This window comes from Phaseolus vulgaris, chromosome 6, assembly GCF_000499845.2.
Source record: "Phaseolus vulgaris cultivar G19833 chromosome 6, P. vulgaris v2.0, whole genome shotgun sequence".
Lineage (NCBI taxonomy): Eukaryota > Viridiplantae > Streptophyta > Magnoliopsida > Fabales > Fabaceae > Phaseolus > Phaseolus vulgaris.
In genome coordinates this window covers 20,914,523-20,935,058 of record NC_023754.2, presented here as the reverse complement: position 1 = coordinate 20,935,058, position 20,536 = coordinate 20,914,523, and the positions used below count along the sequence as shown (strand labels likewise).

General features: G+C 25.6%; 2 protein-coding genes across 2 annotated transcripts; both read left to right on the top strand.

Annotated features, from left to right (window-relative positions):
• The first annotated feature begins 1,049 nt into the window (after positions 1 to 1,049).
• Positions 1,050 to 3,879, top strand: LOC137831759 (benzyl alcohol O-benzoyltransferase-like). The gene is made up of 2 exons (XM_068639566.1): positions 1,050 to 1,636; positions 2,817 to 3,879. Exons 1-2 carry the CDS (start codon positions 1,172 to 1,174, stop codon positions 3,738 to 3,740), a joined length of 1,389 nt encoding a protein of 462 aa, XP_068495667.1. The 5' UTR covers positions 1,050 to 1,171; the 3' UTR covers positions 3,741 to 3,879.
• A 6,672-nt stretch (positions 3,880 to 10,551) lies between these two features.
• LOC137831758 (benzyl alcohol O-benzoyltransferase-like) lies at positions 10,552 to 12,844 on the top strand. Its single transcript, XM_068639565.1, has 2 exons — positions 10,552 to 11,078; positions 11,828 to 12,844. The coding sequence occupies exons 1-2, from the start codon at positions 10,614 to 10,616 to the stop codon at positions 12,752 to 12,754; spliced, it is 1,392 nt and encodes a 463-aa protein (XP_068495666.1). The 5' UTR covers positions 10,552 to 10,613; the 3' UTR covers positions 12,755 to 12,844.
• Positions 12,845 to 20,536: the final 7,692 nt, after the last annotated feature.

The following is a 20,536-nucleotide window of genomic DNA, read 5'->3' as shown; positions in this document are numbered from 1 at the left end:
TTTTTTATTATAATTTATGACATATATCTATATATAACTTATTATTTATATAATTTTTTAATTTAAATATAACATTATTCTAAATTTTTATTTTAAAATTATAATTTATACATTTATTTATTTTATTAAATCTAATAATAAATTTATTTATTTATATACATATCATAAATAACTTAATTTTTATTTATAATTTTTTAAACCATTCTGTTAATATTTTTTTCAAACAATTTTTTTTTTAATTTTTACTATTACTTATATTTATATCTTTTGAAATTTTCTTCTATTTCAAGTTTATAAATATTAAAATTTATTACAGTTTTATAAATATTTAAAAATAGAAATAGTAGTATACGAGGAAAAAAAGTAATACTAAATAGAAAAAAATACTAAATAAAGAAATAAAAGTAAAAATAGAGAAAAAATGTTCTATCTTGAAATCCAAACATGTTTCACGTCATAAAACACCCACGGTAATGTAAATGTTTGTTGTATTGGTAACGTCTTCGTCTTGTCACACATTAAATGTGGCATGTGCTTTGCCTGATGACTGTCTATTAATTATTGAAACATAAGTAAGTGGTATACATCCATTCTTTCTCTTTTGTGGATAAGAGGAATCCTCGTGTAATAACCAAATGATTTGATAGGGAAAGTACATAACTAATATTATTAAAATATTCATTTAAATTTAAATTAATTTATTATATTATATAACTAATATTTTTATTTATATTATAAATTGATCAAAATTTTAATTGGTGTCAGCCTAAAAAAAACTTGTATATAAAAGAAATAATTTATAATTTTGATTTGATTAATATAATTTTTAAATTATTCATTTTATCAAAAGGTTATTTTTTTAGCTATTATAGCATTTACTAAATTAATTGTAAATTGTGATTTAGTTAATATAATTTTAAATTTATCTATTTTATCAAAAATGATTTTTTTTTCAACAATAACGTATAAGAAGATAGGACTTAATTTTCAACATATCTACTCTATATGAAAAAGTACTTAGAATTTATTGCTCATCATGAAAACGTCTTTCGAATTTATTTGATGAAAATGCATTCCATCTATAAAGGGTTGCAGCCTCAGCTCCAGGAACTCACATTCACTCAAACAAAATCCATTTGCTTAATTTCTCTTCTCTTCTCTCATAATTCTCATGGCCTCATCTTTATCATCATCTTCTTCTTCTTCTTCTCTAAAGTTTACAGTGCGAAGGTCCCAACCCCAACTGGTGGCTCCTGCTATCCCCACTCCTCATGAACTCAAGCTACTTTCCGACATTGATGATCAAGAAGCCCTGCGTTTCCAAGTTCCAATGATACAAATTTATGGAAAGCAAGCATCAATGGCAGAGAAAGACCCAGTTGAAGTGATTCGGAAAGCACTGTCACAAACACTTGTCTTCTATTACCCATTTGCAGGTAGGCTTAGGGAGGGACCTCACCGCAAACTAATAGTGGATTGCACTGGAGAAGGAGTCATGTTCATCGAGGGTGATGCTGACGTCACACTGGCTGAGTTTGGTGATTCTCTCCAACCTCCATTTCCATGCTTTGATGAACTGCTGTACGATGTTCCTGGCTCACAACAAATTACCGACACTCCCCTTCTACTCGTACAGGTTCACTACACACTCATCAAACTAAGACACGTTTTATTCATTTTCTATATTTTTTTTTTAATTTTTAAAAAACTGATTTCTGATATAATTATTTGTTACTCCCCAATTAAATTCTGTCAAAATCTATACCATATTTTGAAATTTGTTTCTAAAAAAAGGAAAATATAAAAAAGAACTCAAATGCGCTTTCTAGTATAGATTTCAGATCTATATTGAATTGGGAGTTTTACTAGTTCCGAAATTTTAAGTGAAATTCAATGATTTAAATGCTTTCTAATTACGTAAATACTTAACTTGTGTCAAACAGAAAGGTTTTATTTAGTATAACAAATTAAGTAAAGTCGTGTGCAAGATGATTTTTGTTTGTTGAAAGATAAACTAAACCAAAGTCGTGCAATCTTTGGTGAACTTTACTATTTTTAGGCTTATTCATAATGTTGTATCATGCAACATTTTTTTGTTAAAAGTGTGGTTCAGCAATGGTAACAGTAATGGTGCTGTTTAAAAAAAAATTGTTTTCAGGTATATGTCTAATGTATTGGAAGAACACTTTTGATTCATGTTTGTATAATTCATTAATCATTTGTTTAATTTTATTTTATGTGTGATATCTGTTACCTAAAATCCATGACAAATTTGTTTTAATTTATAAGATGTAAGATTCACGGCTTTCCACTGGTTTTAGTAATTTTAAGTTAAGTTTTTGTTGTAGTTATTTGCAGTTCAGTTTTTGTTTTATCACTTTAACATTACAAAATTATTTTAATTCAATAATATTGTTAATAAGTATTAGTTACCTGTCTAAGAGAATATCAAAAACCAGATTATAACTTTTTATTAAAATCTTTAAATTCGTTTTAATTTAAATAAATATGCAACAATTTAGGGTTGAGGTCATCTCTAACTCCTATTTCAATACTGTTAATTGTATTTTAAAATCTTATTTTATCTATTATTCCCTTATTTTTCAAAATAAAAAAATCACTAAAATCACGTGCAAAGTGTTTAGTTTACTAAAACTAAATAATTAGCTAATTTGTCTTAAAGTTATTAAAGTTGTCATATCTTAATAAATATATATATATATATATATATAGATATAGATATAATAATTTCGTAATGAATGTGAGAGTTAAACAATGAAATTGTCTGAATTGTTGAAGATGGAATATAAATGCAGGTGACACGACTCAAGTGTGGTGGTTTCATCTTAGCTCTCCGCTTTAGCCACACCATGGTTGATGGTTTTGGTTACCAACAATTCATGAACGCTTGGGCCGAAATGGCTAGAGGAGCAACCAAACCTTCCATTGCACCAGTATGGCGTAGGGAGCTCCTAATGGCAAGAGATCCACCTCGCATTACATGCAACCATCGCGAATACGAGCAAATCCAAGATACCCTCCCTTCTTCCAACCACAACTTGATTCAACGATCATTCTTCTTTGGACGCCTCGATATAGCTGCACTTCGCAAATCCATTCCCCAACACCTTCAACATTGCTCTACATTTGATCTTATCACAGCATGTTTGTGGCGATGTCGCACTAAAGCAATGCAGATAGAGGCAAATGAGGATGTTCGCATGATGTGCATAGTTAACGCACGTGGTCGGTTCAATCCTTCACTACCAGTTGGTTACTACGGCAATGCTTTTGCATATCCGGCGGCAGTAACGAGTGCAGGGAAGCTTTGCCAAAACCCATTTGGGTATGCGGTGGAGTTAATAAATAAAGTGAAAGGTGAGATGAAAGAAGAGTACTTGCAATCTGTTGCCGACTTGATGGTGATGAAGGAACGAAGCTTATTATTCACAACTGTGAGGTCTTATATTGTATCATATTTGGCACGTACGAATTTTAGAGTAATCGATTTTGGTTGGGGTGAAGCTATCTATGGTGGAGTGGCCCATGCTGGGGCTGGGGGCTTTCCAGCGGTATCTTATTTCTGTTCTGCTAAGAATGGAAAAGGAGAAGAAGGAATGACATTTTCGATTTTCTTGCCTGCTGAAGCTATGGAAAGGTTTACCAAAGAGTTTAATGACATGCTTCGCAACCAAAACCAACCTCAAAGCACTTCTAATTTTATAAGGTCTACCTTGTAAACTGTATTTCATGGGATTATAGGTCATTCTCATAATGTGACCGAAGAAAAGAAGTAGATATAATGTGAGATATATTTTGTATTATGAAGAAATGTACTGGTTTGTTGTGATAAATATCAATGAAATTTTAGCAGGTGTAGTTCTTAGGCATTACTAGTGGGTAACATGGTCTAATTTAACAAAATGGAGATATTTTGTATGAAATTTATGTAATTTTTAAACTTTTATAAGAATGAGTGTTTTGTGGTAGAAATTTGTTTCTAAATAACATTTTGTTTTGTTAAATTGTTAATTTATAATTATCTTTTTTATTTAAACTTTTTCACTGTTATTTGATTTGTCCATGAAACAACTTATTAAGAAATTGATAACTCAACTTTATAAAATTAATTTATAAAATGTGATTTACATTACTTATATATTTTTTTTTGTCAACAAAGAATTTTGTAAATTTGAAGTGACTCTTCAGAAAAATGTGAGACAACCTTATACATAAAAAAAAAAACTAATCTCAAGAGCATGTATCAAAGTTTCAAGTCAAAATAAGGTGAAAATAGTGAGCCAAAGAACCAACTAACCAATCCTATGCTTCTAAAGGAGACTAGAATATGACAATAACATAGCCTAACTCCAAAAAAATAGGTTCCCGAGCACGCTTTCTCAGCAAACCCACATCACCAAAACATGCTAAAAAAAAATTCCTGAACCAGTATGTGCCAGAGCCTACATGTCAAAGCAGCTTGCATACCAGCATGTGCCATTGGGCTAAAACATGTCTTTAACTTTGAATATTTAGTTGAAGTTGAAAGTAATATATTGTATATGCACTATACTAACCCTATGTCTTCCAACAACTTCATATTATAGTGCTAACAAAATAGTTGGTCTTTTATTTAATATCAAGCCTAAAATTTATTGAGGTGTAATAATATTAACAATAATTAGAAGAAGCAAATCAAAGCTTCCTTTGTCCAATTACGAATGTTAATGGAAATATGTTTGGATTGTCAAACAAATATTTAAGTTAATAAAAACAAATACATTAAATAAGAAACAATTTGCAAAACTAAAGTAAAAAAATTAAATAAAAACTTTTCAAAAAACTAAATATCATTTAGGTATAAAACAAAAAGAAATGACAAATAAAAAGAAAAAATTAAAGTTGAAAACGTGCTTGAAAGTAGATTTTAACAAACAAACAAAAAAACCAAGGTTAGGTCATCTTCCCAATTAGATTTCAACAAAAACAAATAAAAAAGTTTAAAAAAAAAACAAATCGTGCTTGATTAAATAAAAAAATCAATTAAAATCTAAAACATGTTTCATAGCACAATTTTAGCAAAAATTAAAGTTACTCGTGGTACCAATAATGAACATTCAGACAATAGTGAAAATACAACTCATTACAGCAAATAGGATTCCCATGCATGTTAGGATTCCCAGTAACGACAAAGGATATTAATTTCACACAAAAATGGATGACACCAACGAACTATCAATATGCATGGCACAAAAAATGACCAGAAAACACCACTGTTACCTTCGTCAACACATGCCTCTTATTATTCAAAACTTCATGTTGTACTATTCCAGGTGTACCCAGGTTAGTGAAGGTAGGTTCTTTACATACAGGAACCTATTAAAATTATTAATTTTCACAACAAAAGGACACTCACTGAAACTATAAACATGACTAAATGTTACTGAATCTGTATGAACAACATAAGAATGCACACATCTCTGCTCACCAATATCCCAAAGCCTATAAGGAAAGATGGATTATTAGTCAACCAAAAACAAAACATATACAAATGCTTATACAAATTCTAATTTACTTAATATCCTACTTAAATGAATATCTGAAATAAAACTAATTCTAATAATAATTAATTTTGTGGATATTTTAGTTGATTAAAATAATATAAAATTACAATTATAAATAAAAAATAAAATAATGTAAAATTAAAATAAAGAAATAAAATTAAAAAATTAAATATAATTATATTATTTTATTTTATTAATCTAAATTACATTATATTATATTATATATATATATATATTAAGTATATTTTTTTTTATAAAAAAGTAATATTAATAATTATTTTTATTATTATTAATATAAGAAAATTATTTTTTGAGAGCCTTTGTATGCTGTGTTTCACTTTCTCTTCGACTATAGAAGATACCTTATATCTTCATTCATCTTTCTTTGCCTTTACATATGTCTAGATGACTAGAAACAAATATCGTATACAAACAGAGCATTAAGGTACAAATACTGTATACAAACAGAGCATTAAGGTTTGACTATTTCTATCGAAAAATAAACAGACAATTAATGTTTCATAGTAAGAACACCACGGGAAGGAATGGTTTTTGTATTGGTGAACGTCTGGTCAGAAATCACTTCTCATTAAATGTGTTAAATGTGGCACGTTCTTTGCGTGATGATTGTCAAATTATTGAAATATAAGTAATACTTGTTGTATGCATTCATTCTTTTTCTTTCGTGGATAAGATTCTTTCACCTATTAACTCTTATTAACACACAAAAGAAGTAGCTAACCACCACCACTATTACTGAAGTACGTAACAATCCTTTCTTACTCTTAATTTTGATGGGAATGTTTTTCTTTTACATGTACAAAATTTGTGAACACCCTTAACCTAATAAAAAAATAATAATATTTTTCATTTTTCTAATTTATCCATCTCAAATTATTTTATATTTTAAAATAAATTTGGTGTGTATGATCAGCAAAACATAGTACGCAATTACCATAATTCATAGGATTCTGGAATCGAGTTTGTTTATTTGATTATTTTTTGCCACATCTTCTTCTCGCACTTTTAAACCGAAAGTTTAAATGTTGATATTTTTGGTTGAATTTTTAAGTTTTAGTATTTCTGTCCAAAAACAAACAGACAATTAATGTTTCATAGTACGAACACAGTAATGAATGATTGTGAGAAAAGTCTTCGTCTTCTGAGACACATCACTTCTCGTTAAATGTGTCAAATGTGGCACCTGTTTTGCGTGATGATTGTCAAAATATTGAAATATAAGTGGTATACATTCATTCTTTTCTTTTCGTGGATAAGATTCTTTCAATAACTCTCAACATATAAAAAATTTAATATCAAATTTTAAATTCACGGCCTCTGGCAACTTACTGTGATTTTTTTTTAATTTTACAACTTACTGTGACTTTTTTTAATTTTACACAATTTTTACGTTCTTCACCGTGATCAGACTACATGTTTTTTTTTTTCTCACATCAACTTTAACAAAATGCAAAGAGAGGTTCAATATAACGGGGAAAATTATATCGTATTTGGTAATAATACTCACAATAATTTTATCGGGGGTAAATATCAACATTGTTTCTAATATTAGATATGAATGAATTTAGCAACACTACAAGAAAACTTGGAATTACATACAGTCAAAATCCGTATGTAAGACCTAAAATCCGTATGTAATGTAAATTTTTTTTTTAATTTTTTCATTATTACTAATTATTATTTATCATTATCTATATTTTTTTATTAATCCTAGAGGCATTTTGCACTGGCTAGGACTCGAAACCAAGCCCCAAATAATGTTACAAGCAAACTGCAGCAGCCAGGATTCGAACCCAAGTCTTTCCAGTGACCAGGGGAAGCATTGACCACTAGACCAGACAAGTTCTTTGGTCATATTATCATTTTTATTATACTTATACATATTAATATAATTTATACATATTAATATAATTATTAATAATAATAATAAAATAAATTATATTTATATTATTAATATTTATTAATATTATTCATATTATTAATATTTATTAATGTTATAATTAATATTATTATTAACATTATATTCATATTATAAATATTATTAATATTTATTAATGTTATAATTAATATTATTATTAACATTATATTCGTATTATTAATATTTATTAATATTATTATTAATATTATTATTAACATTATTATTAATATTATTATTAATATTATTAACATTATTATTAATATTATTAATATTATTATTCATATTATTAATATTATTATTCATATTATTAATATTACTATTAATATTATTAATATTATTATTAATATTATTAATATTATTATTAATATTATTAATATTATTACTAATATTATTAATATTATTACTAATATTATTAATATTATTAATATTATTATTATTATTATTATTATTATTAATATTATTATTAATATTATTAATATTATTATTATTATTATTAGTATTAATATTCATATTATTATTAATATTTATTAATATTATTATTGATATTATTATTAGTATTAATATTATTAGTATTAATATTCATATTATTATTATTGTATTCATATTATCAATATTATATTCATATTATTAATATTAATTTTGATATAAATATACATTTAGATATTTATTGTGTGTGTATAGTAGTTTTATTTGACTTGAGTAATATTACTTTTATCCGGATATAGATAGATAGAGAGAAAAAGGAAGAAATTATATAATATTAATATAACTTTAATACTATAAATACATATATATTGATTAATATATTTCTTTATTTAATCATTAATTTTTTAAAACTCATGGTTAAATTTAAATTTACTTTCATATTATTTATATATATATATATATTAATATAAAATTATTTGATATCTTATTTTCAAATATAGGTTATTATAGGTAGTTGTGAAGTTTTTGTTAGATGGCTATATAGGTGTTTGTATCTTACACTTCTTTTCTGATTTGAGATTCTTGTATAAGGATTGAAATATCCTTAAAATGTTTTGTTTAATTATTTTTATTCTTTGTCGATAAAAAAAATCTTATTTTCAAATATTTACTTACATAGATTAAAATTGATATAATGTATAATTTTTAAAATATTTTAAATTATAAATTATTTAATCACTTTGTCATTATGATTTATATATTAGTAGAAAGAGTTATTTAGTAACAACTTTTTACATAGATTTATGGAATAATTAATATAGTTTAAACTATAATGATATGCTAACTAGTAATCTGTATTAGAGATTTAATTAGTAGTTAATGTAAAAGTCATCATTTTATGTTAAAAGATAATATTGTTTGTTGACAATATTCTTTACTATAACACACAAGTAAAACCAACTACCTATAATGAACTTAATTAAGTCAATATGATCGTAAAATAATAATTAATATGATAGTTGATTTTAATGTAATAGGTAATATGATGACTATGAGTATGACATATATTAAATTTGATTCATACTAATAGATAATATAATAAATTATGTTTAGATTCAAGTAGATTATAGATAAATTAAATGTGATTCATATGTTAATATTGTTAGTATCATTATTATTGTTAGTATTATTATTATTGTTAGTATTATTAATATTTTTAGTATTATTAATATTGTTAGTATTATTAATATTGTTAGTATTGTTAATATTATTAATATTGTTAATATTGTTAATATTATTAATATTGTTTGTATTATTAATATTGTTAGTATTATTAATAATAATAAGTATAATAAAAATCATAATAAAACTAAAGAATTTGCTTGGTGTAGTGGTTAAATTTTACTTGGTTGCTGAAGGATTGCTGAAGGAACCTGGTTTCGAATCCCATTCACTGCTAATTTTATTTTATGGTGCTAATATTTACATACGGAAAAAATCCTGCATGGCGCCAAAAATTACATACGGATTTTAATCCGTATGTAATGTTGATTTTACATACGGATTTTAATCCGTATGTAATAATCTGTATGTAATTCGCGTTTTTCTTGTAGTGCAATTGGTATATAATATTAAATTTATTTGTGTGATTTGATATAAAGAAAATTCAATTTAAAGAGATAGGAATACGTAAATATGCAGAAGTAAAATAAATAAAAAAGAAGATCTTCCATTGTGATTCCACACACACAAAATATGAAAAATGCAAAACCATGGATACCAAATATTCTTTGACTGGTAAGCACTTGATAAGGTCAGGTTATATTGTGGCTGTGTGACACTTTGGGTCCATTTTCGTATTGATGTATGACCTTTCATAAATAATCTTATATGCAAACTTATGTTTAACTTTATTTTATATTTATAAACTTTAGTTTAATAATAATAATACACTTCAATGTCTATATCTTATAATGAATGATTATCTAGATACATGAAATAATTTGAATTTAATCATGAAAAAATAAAATTTTATTTTAATATTTAAGCAACTAAAAACTTAAATAATGTCATAATTATACTTGTTGAAGATCCCTCATCGACTAGATATTAGAGCCTTTCATTATATATAAGTGGGTGCAAACCTCAACCTTATGAGCCAGTTTTATGGGATTGAGTTAGGCTTAAAGTCCACTTTGTAATAATACTCTATTAAATTATAAGAGACAAATTTACTATTAAAATTATTTTAATTTTAAGAATTAAAATAGCATTGTTAAAAATTATTTTGTTCTTAAGTTATAATATTCAGAATATTCGGTATTGTTTATCTTATGTTATCATGAAAGAGAAAGATTTATTATGCATCCAAGAGTAATACACTTTCATTTCAGATTATTGTTAGTTTGAAAAATATTGTCATCTGAAAATTGAAAATTCCCAGTTTATAATTGTAATTAGGTTAATATAATTTTAAAATTGTTTATTTCATAAAAAAAATTATGAATAATCTTTTAGTTTTGAAGTCTTAGAAAGTATTATTGCTCGTCATGAAAACGTGTTTCGTATTTATTTAATGAGAATGATTTCCATCTATAAAGGGTTGCAGGCTGAGCCCTAGGAACTCACATTCACTCAACCAAAATCCACTTGCTTAATTTCTCTTCTCTTCTCTCATAATTCTCATGGCCTCATCTTTATCATCATCTTCTTCTTCTTCTTCTCTAAAGTTTACAGTGCGAAGGTCCCAACCCCAGCTGGTGGCTCCTGCTATCCCCACTCCTCATGAACTCAAGCTACTTTCCGACATTGATGATCAAGAAGCCCTGCGTTTCCACATTCCAATGATACAAATTTATAGAAAGCAGGCATCAATGGCAGAGAAAGACCCAGTTGAAGTGATTCGGAAAGCATTGTCACAAACACTTGTCTTCTATTACCCATTTGCGGGTAGGCTTAGGGAGGGACCTCAGCGCAAACTAATGGTGGATTGCACTGGAGAAGGTGTCATGTTCATGGAGGGTGATGCTGACGTCACACTGGCTGAGTTTGGTGATTCTCTCCAACCTCCATTTCCATGCTTTGATGAACTGCTGTACGATGTTCCTGGCTCACAACAAATTACCAACACTCCCCTTCTACTCGTACAGGTTCACTACACATACTCATCAAACTAAGACACGTTTTATTCATTTTATATTTTTTATTTATTTCAGGTATATGTCGAATGTATTGGAAGAACACTTTTGATTCTTGTTTTTATAATTCATTAATCATTTGTTTAATTTTATTTTATGTGTGATATCTGTTACCTAAAATCCATGACAAATTTGTTTTAATTTATAAGATGTAAGATTCACGGCTTTCCACTGGTTTTAGTAATTTTAAGTTAATTTTTTGTTGTAGTTATTTGCAGTTCAGCTTTTGTTTTATCACTTTAACATTACAAAATTATTTTAATTCAATAATATTGTTAATAAGTTTTTTTTTTGTTAATAAGTATTATTGTTACCTGTCTAATAGAATATCAAAAACCAGATTATAACTTTTTATTAAAATCTTTAAATTCGTTTTAATTTAAATAAATATGCAACAATTTATGGTTGAGGTCATCTCTAACTCCTATTTTAATACTGTGAATTGCATTTTAAAATCTTATTTTATCTATTATTCACTTATTCTTCAAAATAAAAAAAAATCACTAAAATCACGTGCACAAGTGCTTAGTTTACTAAAATTAAATAATTAAATTGACATATCACATTTTCATTTTAGCTCATTTTTCTTAAGTTACACAATTTCAATTATGATATCTTAAATATATATTAGAATTTCATAATAAATGTGAGAGTTAAACAATGAAATTGTCTAATTTGTTGAAAATGAAATATAAATGCAGGTGACACGACTCAAGTGTGGTGGTTTCATCTTAGCCCTCCAATTTAACCACACCATGGTTGATGCTTTTGGTTGTCAACAATTCATGAACGCTTGGGCCGAAATGGCTAGAGGAGCAACAAAACCTTCCATTGCACCAGTATGGCGTAGGGAGCTCCTAATGGCAAGAGATCCACCTCGCATTACACGCAACCACCGCGAATACGAGCAAATCCAAGATATCCTCCCTTCTTCCAACCACAACTTGATTCAACGATCATTCTTCTTTGGACGCCTCGACATAGCTGCACTTCGCAAATTCATTCCCCAACACCTTCAACATTGCTCCACATTTGATCTTATCGCAGCATGTCTTTGGCGATGTCGCACAAAAGCAATGCAGATAGAGGCGAATGAGGATGTTCGCATGATGTGCATAGTTAACGCACGTGGTCGGTTCAATCCTCCACTACCAGTTGGTTACTACGGCAATGCTTTTGCATATCCGGCGGCAGTAACGAGTGCAGGGAAGCTTTGCCAAAACCCATTTGGGTATGCAGTGGAGTTAATAAATAAAGTGAAAGGTGAGATGAAAGAAGAGTACTTGCAATCTGTTGCCGACTTGATGGTGATGAAGGAACGAAGCTTATTATTCACAACTGTGAGGTCTTGTATTGTGTCATATTTGGTACAAGTGAAATTTAGAGCCATGGATTTTGGGTGGGGTGAGGCTGTGTATGGTGGAGTGGCCGAAGCTGGGGCTGGAAGCTTTCCAGGGGCATCTTATTTCTGTTCTGCTAAGAATGGAAAAGGAGAAGAAGGAATAATATTTCCGATTAGCTTGCCTGCTGAAGCTATGGAGAGGTTTGCGAAGGAGTTTAATCACATGCTTCGCAACCAAAACCAACCTCAAAGCACTTTTGCTAATTTTATAACGTCTACCTTGTAAATTGTATTTCGTGGGATTGTAGGTCATTCTCATAATGTTATCGGAGAAAATAAAGTAGATATAATGTGTGATATATACTTTATTATGAAAGGGTTTTTTTTTTTTATAGTTTATTGTGATAAATATTAATGGAATTTAAGCATGTGTAGTTCCTAGTTAATACTTATAAAATGAGTGTTTGGTGGTAGAAATTTGTAATGTTGAAAATCTGTTTCTCAATACCATTTTGTTTTGTTAAATTGTTAATTTATAATTAATTTTTTTTTTAACTTCTTCATTGGTATTTGATTTGTCCATGAAACAACTTATTAACAACTAGAGAACTCAACCTTATAAAACCAATTTAAAAAATGAGGTTTACATCCACTTATATATGGTAAAATGTTATTATCTTTAGTCAATGTGAGATCTTCAACACTTCTTGAACTATAAGTTGTTTCATTTTTTTTATCGACAAAAAAAGAATAGAATAAATGGAGGTATTTCAGGAATATCTCAACCCTTATACGAAAAGAGTGACATCCATCTGCCAATCACATGTAATGCTACCTAGAAACAAAAACAACACCCCCTAACTAGGAACGAACCGTCTCTACCCAACCTCCCCCCTCTAGCCTTTCCTAATTTTGATTGATCTCATGCAAACCAGAGGTTCAAGACACTAATTAGAGTAGGAAAAGCTCGCTAAGCGTACTTTTGAAGTGACCCATGACTAGACTTGTAGCTGCAACAATATTGTGAAAATTTATATATGATCTATGCGTTCCTTCTTTAAGATCCTCTTATTCCTTTTGTAACCTATAACAATTTTGCAAATTATATAATGTAATCTTTACATGATAGTGAAGTAATTTGTAACTAAAATCGAAGAATATCAATAATTATTGTTGGAGATCCCACACCGACTAGAGATTAGAGCCGGTTTTATGGGGTTGAGTTAGGCTTAAAATCCACTTCGTAATATGGTATCAGAGCCATTACGAGTCTATCCTAGCAAGAGTATTTGTTGGGCTTATCAGGCCACCCGCTATCGGACCCACCCATAATATATAGTCTCACGCACGAGTAGGTAGTCTCGACGTGAGGGGGGTGTGTTGGAGATCCCACACCGACTAGAGATTAAAGCCGGTTTTATGGGGTTGAGTTAGGCTTAAAATCCACTTCGTAATAATTATGTTAATCAACTATTGAACTCTGATATTTTAGTTGAAGTTGGATGAAATATATTATATGCAATATACTAAGAGTAAACCCTATGTCTTTCGACCAACTTCTTCAAGAATGTAGTGCTAATAAGATAGTTGGTCTTTTATTTGTTATTAAGCCTAAATTTGATTGCGTGTAACGTATTAACAATAATTGAAAAAACCAAATCAAAGTGTTCTTTGTCCAATTACAAATGTTAATAAGATAGTTGGTCTTTTATTTGTTATTAAGCCTAAATTTGATTGCGTGTAACATATTAACAATAATTGAAAAAACCAAATCAAAGTTTTCTTTGTCCAATTACAAATGTTAATAAGATAGTTGGTCTTTTATTTGTTATTAAGCCTAAATTTGATTGCGTGTAACATATTAACAATAATTGAAAAAACCAAATCAAAGTTTTCTTTCTCCAATTACAAATGTTAATAAAAATATCTTTGGATTGTCACACAAATATTTAACTTAATAAAAAAATGCATTAAATAAGAAACAATTGACAAAAATAAAGTAAAAAAAAAAATAAAAACCATTAAATAATTTTTTTCAGAAAACTAAAAATCATTTAGGTATAAAACAAAAGAAATGTAAAATAAAAAGAAAAAAGGAAAAATTAAAGTTGAAAACGTGCTTGAAAGTAGATATTTTAACAAACAAAAAATAATTAAGGTTAGGTCATGTTCCCAACTAACAATTTCTACAAAAACATGTAAAAATGTTTTAAAAAATCGTGTTGATTAAATAAAAATAAATAAATTCAAATCTAAAACATGTTTCATAGCACAATTTTACCAAAAATAAACCAAGAGGTTGAAATCGTGTTAGAACAATAACTAAAAAAAAAATTCAAAAAAAATAAGTAAAGTTGTAGTGGCTATTTCCAATAAAAGGTAACACATTATATATTGTATTCATGTTTACTTTACTTGTTAATTATGTTAGTGTTTATTATGATTCATGAACAATATTTACTAATTACTACTTATTTGAAAAGAGAAAATTTTCGTACACTTGCATATATTTTCAATCCATAAAAAAATAAAATTATCTCAATTTTTTTTACCATCTTCTTATATACAATTTTCTTAATATTTTTGGAAATCATGAGTAAGGCATCTTAACAACAAATCCAAATATTATTAATGCAATTATCAGCACCAATTGTCAAGTAATATAAACATAAAAGCTTTTACTTTGCGAATTCTTAATATACGTGGGGAACTTAGCTTCCCTTGTGCGAGGATCTGGACTGAAGAGCCTTCACAAGGTTGCAAATAGAAACAGCATCTGCGGTGCCGATTCATATTCATAGACATGACCATTGCTAATCTATATCTGTAAAATAAGAAAATAATTTAACATTATCATGCCAATAAACCCAAGAAGTAGAAAATATGTATTGTTGAGTATATCATGCTTCCAAGTGTATAGATATCACATAATTATTAAGGATGACAATGTGGGTTGACATGTTCTGTTATGATCCATCTCACGTTTAGCCCACAAAACACAGGTTGAGTTGGTCCGCCTTGCACAAAAAATGTAGATTTATTTTACTTGTCCGCCCTACATAAGAGGTAGTCTGTGGGCCAGCCTGCATAAAAAAAATTAAAATTTTAGTACTTATAAAAAACTATATTTTTCCTTCTGAAAAATTAAAATTTAATACATATTTCAATTCATTCGGTTAAGATTAAAATATAAAGAAATTCAAGTACGAGAGTTGTTATAAGGTTTGATTAAAAATAATTAAAGTTTTGTCACTCTTAATATTAACTTACTTAAATGATTAAACTAAAATATTCTCTTTTTACATTAAATTTAATTTTTATAAAATAAAATAAAGGTCACGCTGTAATAATAAGTGACTGAGGTATAATTTATTTATTTAAAAAACTAAAATAATTTTTTTTATTTACGCGGGTCAGCCAACCCGCGTCACGTTGACCCGTGTAAACTGCAAGTTATGCGAGACGGATCTAAATAAGTCAAAAGGCTAAATTATTAACTCATCCCGTATTTTTTTTTTTTTTAGCGGACTGCAGCCAGCTCACATAACATGCCCGTATTATCATCCTACACATAATTAATAGAAAGATTAATTCCTTTGACTTCTTGAACATATATCAATTGATGTGATTTACAAAAGCAATGTTAGGTACCATCATATTTTTATCATGTGATTAAAAATATTAATCATCAGAATTAGGAAATTATGCTACATTAACAAATTGTCACAAGCATGGTTGAATACTTTCAACTACTACCATGTGTTTAAAAGCAACCTTTTAAGGAAGGAAAAATTAAAGAGGAAGGTAAACTTACTTAGTATTTTCTCTGGGAGGTAACCAACCGATTATTCAAAACACAGTCCAGACACCACCAGGGAAGTCTTTATTATCATCCTTGGTTCCGTCAGTAATGGAAGGTTAGTGAAGGTAGGTTCTTTACATACAGGAACCTATTTAATAAATTATTCAAAACTATAAATAAATACATATCCTAAATTATTTAATATTATTCTTAAATAAAAATAAATAATTATTTAATGTCCTACTTAAATAAAAATAAAAACTTCCAATAGATAAAATTTCTAAATTATTCAAAATTCTAAACAAATAGAAATCCTAAATAAATGAATGTCATATTTAAATAAAAATTTGCAATAACATTTCTAAATTATTCAAAAATCTAAACAAATACAAATCCTAAAATTCTTTAATGTCATACTTATATAAAATATCTTAAATAAATTCTTAAATTATTTAAAATCTTACTAAATACAAATTCTAAACTATTAAATGTCCTACTTAAATTAAAATCTAAAATAAAGTAAATTTTTAAATTATTCAAAATTCAAATACACATAAATCATAACCTAAAATTTATAAGTTTTTCAAAATTCTAAATAAATACAAAATATTAAATTATTTTATTTTTTATTTAAATAAAAAATTTAAAGTAAATAAAATCACTAAAAATTTCAAAGTCATAAATAAAAATAAATCCAAAAACTTTTAATGTCATTCTTAAATAAAAATTAAATATTACTAAAATTCCTAAATTATTCAAAATTCTAAATAAATACATATCCTAAGTTATTTAATATCATTATTAACTAAAAATATAAATTAATTAAATTTTAAAGTTTTCTAAAGTTCTAAATAAATACATATCCTAAATTATTTTATTTTCTACTTAAAGAATTATCTAAAACAAATATAAAATCTAAATTATTTAATTTTCTATTTAAAAATTTAAAATAAACTAAATTTCTAAATTATCCAAAATTTTAAATTAATACAAACTCTAAGTTATTTAATATCATATTTAAATTAAAAATTACAATAAATAGAATTCTTAAGTTACTTAAAGTTTTAAACAAATAAAAATCATAAATTATTGAATTTCGTACTGAAATAAAATTTTTTAATAAATAAAGTTCTTAAATAATTTAAATAATAAAAAAGATAAATCCTAAATTATTGAATGTCATAATTAAACAAAAAAATTATAATAAATAAAATTCTTAAATTATTCAAAACCGTAATAAATAATAATTCTGAATTATACTTAAATGAATATTTGAAACAAATAATTTAAAATTTTAAATAAACACAAATCATAACTTATTTTATATATACTTTAAAACAAATCTTAAATATTATTTTTTTTAAAAATTTAAAATCCAAAATAAATACAAGATCTGAAATTATTTTATTTCCTACTTAAATAAAAAAAATATAAAATAAATTAAAATTCTAAGTTTTTTATTATTCTAAATAAATAAAAATCCTAAACTTTGTAGTGTCATTCTTAAACAAAAATTGAAAACAATAAAATTCCTAAATTATTCAAAATTTTAAATAAATCCATATCCTAAATTATTTAATGTCATTTTTATAAAAAAAAATCTAAAATTAATAAAATTTCTAACTTTTCAAATTTCTAAATAAATACAAATCCTAAATTTTATACTTAAATAATAATCTAAAATAAATAATACTTTTAAAATTTTCAAAATCCTAAATAAATACATAACCTAAATTATTTAATGTTCTACTTTAATAAAAATATGAAATAAATTAAATTCCAAAATTATTTAAAATCTAAAAATAAATAGACACCCTAAATTATTAATTATGTCATACGTAAATACAAAAATAAAATAATTAAAATTCTAAAATTATTCAAAATCTTAAATAAATTCAAATTAAAATTATTTAATATCTTACTTAACTACAAATTTTCAATAAATAAAATTTCTAAATTATTCAAACTTTTAAATAAATACAAATCTTAACTTATTTAAGGTTCTACTTAATTAAAAGTGTGAAATAAAAAAAAATTCTAAGTTATTCAAAATTCTAAATAAATACAAACCCTAACTTATTTTATGTCATACATAAATAAAAATCTAAACCAAATAAATTTCTATGTTTTTAAAAGCCTTAAATTATTGTATTTCCAGTTAAATAAAAATCTAAAATAAATAAAATTTATAAGTTTCTCAAAATTCTAAATTATAATAAATCCAAAAAAAAAATATCATTCTTAAATAAAAAATAAAAAATTAATAAAATTTCTAAAGTATTCAAAATACTAAATATACTAAATAGATACAACATCCTAATTTATTTAATTACATTCTTAAATAAAAATCTAAAATTAATAAAAAATTTAAGTTTTTCAAAATTCTAAGTTATTGTATTTCCTACTTAAAGAATATAAAAAAATAAATATTTTTTTATTTATTTTCAAAATCCTAAATAAATAAACTTAAATTATTTAATATTTTACTTAAATAAAAATATGAAATAATTTAAATTTTTAAATTAATAGAAAATCCTAAATAAACAGAAAACATAAATATTTAATGTCATTATTTAATTGCGTTCTTAAATAAAAATTTAAAATTAATAAAATTTCTAATTTTTAAAAATTATTTAATGTTCAAATTAAATAAAAATCATAAACAAATTAAATTCCTAAATTTGTTCAAAATCCTAAATAAAAAGAGAAACCGTAAATATTTAGTATCATAAATAAATAAAATTATTAACTTATTCAAAATCTTAAATAAATACAAATCTAAAATATTTTGATGTTCTGCGTAAACAAAATTTAAAATAAATAAATCAACAAAATTTGAAGGGAATAGAATAATTTTTGTATGTTAATGATTTCAAAAAAGATAAAATTGTTTTTGAGTTATTCGTCTTTTTGGGATGAATATTTCTTTTACAAAACTGTTTATTGTTATTTATTTATCTAAAAGTTAATCATTTTGTAATTTATTGATACTTGAACCATTTGTTTATTTACTTATACTATTTATATTAATTTTAGTATGTTTAGGTTTTTACGTATTCGTATATGCATCATGGTTATGGATTATTGTTTAGAATTAAGGGATGCTTGGTAGGTTTGGTGGTTGTGGGGTTGTGTTACGGGTAGGGTTATGGTTAAAGGTGTGATTAGGGTTAGAGATTAGTGTTTGGGCTAAACATTAGGGATAGGGTTTTCGTCTTTCTTTACAAATGAGTGAGCGTGTGAACAATAACTTTTTACATTATTACTCACTCTTATTTTAGTGTAAATAAATAGATCAAAACATGTGTGTCTTTCACTTTTTCATCTTTGATGAATAGTATATTTGTAGAACTTCTTTGTTTGGATGAGATAGTGGATTTGAAAAAAAAAATGTAAAGAAAGTAAGGTTGTTTAGATTAAGATAAATTATGAAAATGAAAGAAAACTTTATGAAAGTTTACGAGAGTGATGTGATGGATATAGTTAAAATTTTAATTGATAAAAATGATTTTTGTAATAAAATTTAATATAAAAAGTAATTTTTAAAATGTAAATAAAATTTAAATTAAAAGAATAAATTATTATATATTTTAATATATAAAAAATTATATTTTAAAATGATAATAAATTAATTTAAATAAAATAAATTTTCAATTTATTATTAAAATAAAATATTAATATTTATTTTTTATTATAATATTTGTCTTAATTATTTATTTACAAAATGTAATTATTAATGAAAGAAAATTATATTATAAAAGATTAATTTATTAAAATAATCTTTTTTCAAATTTTCTCGCACTTTTAAACTGAAAGTTTAAGTGTTGATATTTTTGGTTGAATTTTAAGGTTTCATAGTACGAACACCACGGTAGGGAATACTAGTTGTATTGGTGTACGTCTGTCAGAAATCACTTTTCATTAAATGTGGCACGCGTGATGATTGTCAAATTATAGAAATACATTCATCATTTTTCTTTCGTGGATAACATTCTTTCGATAACTCTTAAGAGTGTTTGGGATCCAGCTTTTAGAATCTTGATAAGTTCCTGTCATGTCTTGATAAATAGGGACTTCACATTGCAGCTTTAATATTAATTGTTCTTTTTACATGTTCCAGATTTTTTTTTGAGTTTGTACAAGAGTTCGAACACCAAAAATATTTTTTAAGAAAAAAAAAATAACTCTCAACATATCAAAATTTTAATATCAAATTTTAACTATTTGTCATTATCTTAAAAAACAAACATGTATAATTGATATTTG